At 43.7% G+C, this 8486-nt stretch overlaps 1 protein-coding gene across 1 annotated transcript in view; it reads right to left on the bottom strand.

The window, feature by feature from the left end:
* Nucleotides 1–662: 662 nt before the first annotated feature.
* The window catches only part of noc2l (NOC2-like nucleolar associated transcriptional repressor), a 16986-nt gene continuing 9162 nt past the window's right edge, over nucleotides 663–8486 (bottom strand). The window contains exons 12-18 of the mRNA XM_010776884.1: nucleotides 8151–8264; nucleotides 6978–7079; nucleotides 6455–6598; nucleotides 3171–3284; nucleotides 2804–2939; nucleotides 890–991; nucleotides 663–685 (exon numbers count right to left, since the gene is read on the bottom strand). Coding sequence (XP_010775186.1) covers nucleotides 663–685; nucleotides 890–991; nucleotides 2804–2939; nucleotides 3171–3284; nucleotides 6455–6598; nucleotides 6978–7079; nucleotides 8151–8264 — 735 coding nt within the window. The remainder of the gene's footprint in view (nucleotides 686–889; nucleotides 992–2803; nucleotides 2940–3170; nucleotides 3285–6454; nucleotides 6599–6977; nucleotides 7080–8150; nucleotides 8265–8486) is intronic.

The raw sequence follows: 8486 nt of genomic DNA, 5'->3' as shown, positions 1-8486 counted from the left end.
ATACCGATACCGTCCAATCAGGTACCGTTATTGACTTAGTACCGGTTCTCGGTACCCACTGTATATATATTTTTTAACAACAGTACAGTGACTTTGTGATGAATGCTATACTATGTTTCAGGGAAAACAATAGATATTTATTAAACCAACATTTGTTTTAATGAAAGGGTTATGGATTTTTACTTGACATACAACCTTTTTATAACAACATAATGTATTATTGACAAACTATCATATAACTATTTTAACATACAAATATTTAACTTTTGTTGACATACTAATGCATGATTTTTTTCAAAATACAATACTATGACTTTCTGGATATACTATAGTATGACTTTCTTTCAATATATTAATGTATAACTATAAGGATTTATTATTTATTCTACAATGACCTTCTGACGACAAACAAATTAATGACTTCTTTAGAAATACTAATGTATGAATTTCTGCACATACTCTAGTCTGACCATGACTTTTGTTCACCCTACTAAACCATAACTTGTTTTACTTGACTTTTTACTTTAAGGCATTCATTAATAAGAATGAATAGGTGCATCTTAAACTAATAAACTATCATCAGAAAATCTAATCACAACAATATGATTCTGTTGAAACTGTATTTCCCTATTCATGTCCTCAGATGTCGGCCGTAGTTTATTTTAGCTGTAGGAGCCCTGATCGGCTAATCATAAATTAACAATGATTATAATGCTCCATAAATGCTAAACAGTTACCAAACGTATTGTACTTGGTTTCCCTTTATAGAAATGCTCTGATGGTGTACATCAAAACAGTCTCTTCTGAATACTGAGTGACACAGCCAAAAACCCCTTTCAAAAGTTTGTCAACTACAAATGTGTGCTACCATGATTAATACTGTACCAACCTGAGTCTCCGCCCTCCTCGTCATCGCTCATGTCATAGAGACCTTGAAGATCATCGTCATCATCATCATCATCATCATCTGACCCACGGCGGTCTTTTTTCCCTGCAGAAAGACAGTGGAAAACATTACATTTAATTTTGTCTGCCGTTGCTTTCTTCAGACATTCCTAAGTTAGCGTTGGTTCATCGCTGACGTCTGAGGACTTCGGAGACACCTATATGTGGGCCAGGCTTCAGAGGCAGCTGGAAGTGTCTATTTCCTCCTGAGATGGAACTGAGAGTCGATTACAGACGCCGCTGCACAAACACCCATGACAGTTTACTGCCGGCAATTTCAGACATCTTGTGCTCAAGGCCTAAATATAGCAAATGGAGATAGCAGGCAGGTTCCACGGCTACGAGGATGATGTGTGTGTGTGTGCACCAGAGAGAGAAGTTTGGAAGTTTGGATGAATTTGTGTTGTGGTATACACAGAGTGCAGTATATGTGTGTGTGTTGTCTAGCCAAAGGGACAACTAGGGTCCACAGGCTTTGAAGTTGAGGTGTTATGAGAGGCTGGGGGCGTGGAGGAGAGGGAAGCAAAACAGAGCTACTTCCTCTGTCTGTTACACTGCAGCACACACATCAAACACACACACACATGTTCACACATGCACAACCACACACACTTAAACAAACACAGATAAACAACATCTAAAAGCATCAGGTACTCCCCTTCCCGTCTAATTTAAGTTTACAACAATACTCTCACTCTCCCACTTTTTGTTGTTCACATGGTGCTAGCAGAGTTCAGTAGTACCTTGGAGGTTGCCCCCAAATGACCTGGAAGATGTATTAGCCCCACTGACACCACCCACACACACCAATCTAAATCATCAGCCCCCTCCTCTCAGACTTCCCCTCTTTCCGGGTGTGTGTGAGACCACAAAGAGCTTTGGTGAGCGGCTCAAAAGCTTTTGGCTATTTGGGACTAGACGACAAGGTGGTGGGTGTGCGTTTATCATCGAGATGTGCGCGTCTTTGTGTGCGCATGTGTTGCGAGGACATGCGGGGGCAGCTGGTCGAAGCCCACAGAGCCAGAAAGAGGGAGCGAGAGAGCTAGAATGAAAGAGGAAGAGAGAGAGAGAGAGAGAGAGAGAGAGAGAGAGAGAGAGAGAGAGAGAGAGAGAGAGAGAGAGAGAGGGGGGAGCGGCCTCCTCTGGCTGTTCCACTGGGCTGGTTTGAATTAGAAACCCCCGCTGGGATCCAAGCCTGTACTTCCTGTCGGGGGGCTTCAGCTCGTGTGAGTGTGAGGAGGGGTGGAGGAAAGAGGAACGAAAGGGAGGGAGGGAGGGGTGGACAGAGTGAGAGGCGGAGGCCCGTCGTTTACCGGCAGCTGCCCGTCCGTTTGTTCGGACTCTCCCTACAATGAAGTCCAGATGTAAAAATCCCCCCCCTTCCTCCTACTCCTTTCCTCTTTGACCTTGCGGAGGGCTTTATTCAGCTGGAAGCGTGTCCGAGTGTAAAGCTGTAAAAGCGAGGTTGCAGCTGCCTGTGACCTGTGGACGACCCCTAGAGGACGAGACACACTAAAGAAAGATCAGGCTCATGCAGAGTGAGAAATACTATCTGATAAGCAGAGATTTTCTCGTGAGTTTAATTTGAAATTGAATTTCCAGCTCCTCAGAAACTGTCTCTGTGGATGTTTCAAACACTCTGGTGGTAACTGCTCTGCAGGTGATCGGCTTCATGTAGCCAAATCTTTAATATAGTGCCAAAAACGAAGATAACAGCCTAGAAATCAGATTGAACTGTCATCACGTCTTCAACTTTGCTTTCTTTTAGTGCAGAGTGCCATGCTGTGACAAAACACAGCCCTCTAGAGGCCAACACATGCCTGTTTCAATGAGTTAGTGTATGTGAGAATCAGCTTGCCTCTGATTTTGAGTTTTCCGTCATCCTCATCTGCATCGCTGTCGGAATGGAACAGATCCGTGAACTCCTTCTTGTCCTCCACCTTCTTGTCCTCAGTCTTTTTGCGTTTGATCTCTGGAAGCTCCAGATCCTCCATCTTTAAACAACACAAAACAGCAGGGTAAACACACAATACTGATTTCATTGTGTTGACCATTAATAATTGTTCTGCCAGTCAAATGTTCCACAACAATGCATGACTGTTTCATGATTTATGTAAGATCTCTCTTGTGGGTAACGGGTGAGTTTCATAATAAAAAAGACAGAAGTAATTCATGATGACTGAGTGGGATAAGCACATTTTGCTATGTTTTGGTTGGAAAGTTACCCTGTCTTTGCCGGAGATCTCCAGCTGGATCTCCTTCACCCTCAGCTTCTTCCACTGTGTGTAGTACTTGGTGAGGGGAGTCCCCTCCTCCTTCATCTGCTTCTCCCATGCCACCTGACAGAGGACATGATTATTACAATTGTGTGGAAGAATGTGTATAGCAGGTGTGGGCGCGTTTATTAAACCAAATGAATGTCCAAGGTGAGAGTTATTTTTGTGTGTTCCATTGCAGTTTCTGAAAGGGATACGACTTCATGTGGCTTTCCACCTAAATCAATTGACTGGGAGAAAGAGATGGACAGAGCAGACAGAGTCAGAAGATGTGGAAAAGACGGATTGAAGGTGCCTGAAAGCAGATCTTCTCCAGGCCCTAAAGGTCTGTGTGGACGATATTGATTAGGCTCAATCACATTACCCGACCAACAAATCCAATAGAGCAAACAGACTGCGGCCTACAGCCCCTGCTAGCTTAACACATTTACAACAATTTGACATGTGGCTATTAAGATGGGTGACGTGTGCACGCAAAAATAAAATGTATAGTCAGGATAAGAAAATAAAACTAGAAAAACGCTAGTTCTGAATTCAGCCCAGACTCAGACCAACAAAACAAAGCATCACATACAGGCAGCGGAGAAAGACGAGACGTCAGAGTGCGACCTGGACGAGGCAGGGCATCGTTAATTAGGCTAGCTCTCAGTTTGGGTGACATGTCAGCGGGGGGCTGGTGGCCGGAGGGGGGCCGTGGCCTTTTCCCAGCAGCAGCGAGGCTGTCCCCTCTCATCCGCCCGCAGTGACACCTAATGTTGCCACGATGCCAGAGAGTGGATGCCATGGCGACAGCCTCCACTGAGCAGGGCGCCGGGGAGACAGGAGCTGGCGCGGTGCCGTGCTGTCTGTCTGTTGTACTTAGTTAACACACGCACACACACACACTCCCATGTGTCTACACACACACATTTTCTCATCAGGTAAATTACACAAAGACCATCCTCTTTAATTTAATCCTTAAACGCTCTTAAATATGAATCAGCAGTTACATGTCAAGGCTCTCAGCAGCAGCAAAGCCACATAAAAGCGTGTTTGTGTGGACAGGTAGCATAGAGAGAGTAGGTCAACACAGAAAACGCACTAATGGCTGCTCATTAAGACAGAGGCGCCCCTGTTTCAAAAGCCCATAAGAGCTTCCAATAACCACTGGGTCATTCTTAACCGGGCTCAGAGTTTATTCAGGGAAGTGGTCTCCATTAGCCGCCGTAACTGAAGGGTCGTCAGCTAGGACTGCAGCCTCTTGATCAACTGGACAAGAGCCCAAAACAGACGTTTACAGTGGAAGTTATACTTTGGGTGCATCTGAAACGCACTGCTCCATCTTTCACATAACTAAGAATAAATGTCGAGCTGAGTGCAGCAGGAAAGTGAAGCAGGTAACGCCAATCTAAATCATGGAACAAAAAATTACACATAGTATTTCCTTAAAACAAGTGTTATATGTAGACAAACTTGATTGATTAAGTATGTCAAGAAGATTGAGCTGGTTAATTGTTGACTGTCGTTGATTATCTTAAACATTACATTACATTACATGTCATTTGTTAGACGCTTTTATCCAAAGCAATGAACTTGTCCACATTGCTTGCTGAAAGGGCAGATCTGCTGGCACTAATGTCTCCTGCTGTGGAGAACACCCTCTCGCTAGGGACAGAGGTAGCAGATACAGCCAGGTAGCGCTTTGCTAACATGGCAACATAAGGATATTTGGCGTTTGTAATAGCTTTGGCTCGATCTGAACTTTTTGCGAGTGATGGAGGCTTAAATGCTAGTGGGAGTTGGGTTTGCACTTCAGTCTTTTTTCTTTTGGTACCGGTGATATTCACGTTCGGGTGATGCCTTTTCAAATGAGTGTGCAAGTTTGATGTATTGCCAGCTGCGTAACCAATTTTAGTTGAACAATGCCGACAAACAGCTTTGGTTCGGTCCACCTGTCTTTGTCAGTCATCCTTGTACGTAACTGCGAAACCAAAATGTTCCCAAACCGGAGGCTTCAATGATGCTGAAGGATTTTCGAGCTCAACTTTATCTGCGTTCGCCATTTCGACAGTTCCTCAAATTACTGACTAAATTTGAACGCATCCCTGTGACCAGCNTCTTCACCTCAGACTGTACACGTGTGTACCGAAGTGTACCGAACGAATATAGCGTTAAACGTAAAAAATAGAGAACGTGAACAACTTTTTGGAAGTAATCTCAGGTGCTGCGTCGCAGCATTCAGAGTAATTTGCTCACATTGGTTTTAACGCGTCATNTACTATGAGAGCTGGTCACAGGGATGCGTTCAAATTTAGTCAGTAATTTGAGGAACTGTCGAAATGGCGAACGGAGGATTTTCGAGCTCAACTTTATCTGCGTTCGCCATTTCGACAGTTCCTCAAATTACTGACTAAATTTGAACGCATCCCTGTGACCAGCTCTCATAGTATGCCTCTCGTCCAATGAAATGACTTGCTCGCTCTATGACGCGTTAAAACCAAAGTGAGCAAATTACTCTGAACGCTGCGACGCAGCACCTGAGATTACTTCCAAAAAGTTGTTCACGTTCTCTATTTTTTACGTTTAACGCTATATTCGTTCGGTACACTTCGGTACACACGTGTACAGTCTGAGGTGAAGAAGTGTGTTACCTAATACCAACAGATATAAACAAGAAAACGTCCAGAGTACCTGGAAGTTTACATGGCCGCTTCATGGGGAGGACACCATGAAAGAATACTTTTTGTCTTCAACATTAAAAAGCCATCTGATAAAGGCTTTTAAAACTTGTTTTCTTAAATATTGAGCCAACAATATTCAATTAAGAAAGACTGCAACTTTTGACAATAACACCTGATTAGCATCTTTGGATATCTATAACTGAGTGAACTGGTCTGTTTTTGTAACCTTTGAGTTTAACTGGCCAGCGGTAGAACCAGGTAAGGTGACAGAAGTTTGTACGTCAGCTATGTATTTATAACTCACATGCTTGCATTTAAAACTGATGTAACAAAAATCTAAAGGTCCACAAAAACATAATATTAGGAGAGAGAAACTGACGATAAATAGAAGCAAATGAAAGAGGTAAAATGAGGACTCTGGAGAGGCAGCCTCTGAAATCAGGACATTCATCCGGACCTCCATCATTGAGTCCACACACACACACACACACACACACACACACACACACACACACACACACACACACACACACACACACACACACACACACACACACACACACACACACTCACCACAGCGGTGGCATCGGCCACTCCGAAGGCGGCCTTCTGTCTCCGCGCTGTGATGTAGTTGCTGTTCTCCTGTACCTTTTCCAGCAGCTGGCGCACTGGCTTGCAGTAATTGGCCACTTTGCATTCCTTCAGGAACGCTTTCAGCTGTAGGGGACATGCAGGGGGAGTATGAAAAAGGAGGAACCCATGTAAAAAAAAAATTCATCCAGTTTGCCCATACGGTTTGTTCAGTCACAGCTGAGGAGGGTTTGTGGTCGTTTCCCCTGAGGGGGGCCGATGAAGCCTGGCAGATCCTGAATCATCTATTCAGACAGGTTTTTAACTCGGGAAATGATGTTCAGAGCCACCGCTTCCTTATTAGTTCAGACTGAATCAATGTCATTGTGTAACACCTGTGTGTGTGTGTGTGTGTGTGTGTGTGTGTGTGTGTGTGTGTGTGTGTGTGTGTGTGTGTGTGTGTGTGTGTGTGTGTGTGTGTAGATAAAGACATTTCCTCTCAAACTCAGTTTGCAGGTTGAGTTACCTGAATGGCTGTGGGCAGGGCGATCTCTGGGAAGCCGATGGAAGTGGCCTGAGTGTGGAAGTACTCCAGTATCAGGTCATACAGCTGGTCAATCAAGCCGTCCTAAAATTCAACAGAACATCAAGATGAACAAACATTATCATACTTTAGAAAAGAGAGATAAGCTAACATGGTGTCCAACAGAATAAACGAAGACAATTGCCATAGGAATTATCAAGCTAAATGTAGCCTAGCTGTCATGCATCACCTGAATGTGGTCCCCTCAGACGTATAGAAAGAATTGCTTCACCAAATACTCTGCAGATCATGCTTGAGGACATAACATGCCTACTCAACATCCTAGACACGACCAGGAGATATAACTTGCAATATATAAACTTATATTCAGGTATTGTCTGCTCTTACTGTTGCTTTAATTATACTGCTAAATTACAATACCATTTTTTGTTTTTCAAATTTAGAAAAATCCAACACGATTCCATTAAACAAATTGAACGGCACAAATCAAATAAGAAGTATTACATTTTAAAGTGCAGTTTTCTTGTACATTTCTTAAAACAAACAAAAAAACTCCCTAACTGCAATATCACAGTCCATCACAATGTTTGTATCGTGCATGTTGACTATAAAGACACAATAGATGCTACAGCCCTAATCTGCAGTATTAGACAAGAAGCGGGTTGGGACGACAATTGAAAGACTTTCTAGCCTATGTTGACTAATGAGTGCTCAGGTTTAGACGGCTCAGTTCCTGTTAAATGGGGTCCGCTGGGATTCTACGAGGCAGGAGTTTGTGGCAGCTGCCAAGGTGAAAACAGCCCTAGCGAGCGGAGTGCAGGGGATAATCCCAGAGGGCCGTGCTGCAATCCTCTTGGCTGCAGGCTGAGCGTGGCGACAGAGGGCCAGTTTTAGAGCCCTGACAAGGAGCTTTCAGTGCTGCCCTCAATCCCCTTATGTACAGACGCAGGCTAACACGCAGGGCAAGGTAGCATAGTGAAATGACATTAACTAAGACTTGAACCACTCAACTGATCAGCTGCTACACCACCTTGTTAAAAAATATATCAAAAGTATCAACAAAAACAGGTGCACACAACGAGCAGTGTCACACTAAATGGTCAACCTAACTCTAAATATCTGCCCTTTCAAGCGGGTGGTCACAATAAAACTTACCTTATAGGCTTTCTCCATGAGGTTGACTTTGCTTAGCTTCAGGATGACTGCAAAGTTGATGGGCTTCTTGCTCATTCGCGCTGGTTTCTTGTTGAAGTCCACCTGTTGGACGATCTATAAAAAAAAAAGAGGCAATGTTGAACTTTGAAAAAACAGCTCAGAAACGCTTCGTTTAAAGTGGTACTTCAGTGCAATGGATACCATCTTCAGAGATCAGAGCGTGTGTAGGATTCACGTGGGTAGGTTGCTTACGTAGTAGAAATCCAAAAAATAGGTACAGAAATGTTCCGACATTTTCCGATTCACCAAACATTGCGTACCGGTGAGGAAAGTGCG

This window comes from Notothenia coriiceps, unplaced genomic scaffold (assembly GCF_000735185.1).
Source record: "Notothenia coriiceps isolate Sejong01 unplaced genomic scaffold, NC01 NC01_scaffold00017403, whole genome shotgun sequence".
Classification (NCBI taxonomy): Eukaryota; Metazoa; Chordata; class Actinopteri; order Perciformes; family Nototheniidae; genus Notothenia; species Notothenia coriiceps.
Note: the sequence above shows the minus strand (reverse complement) of the source record. Positions and strands in the feature narration are given on the sequence as shown.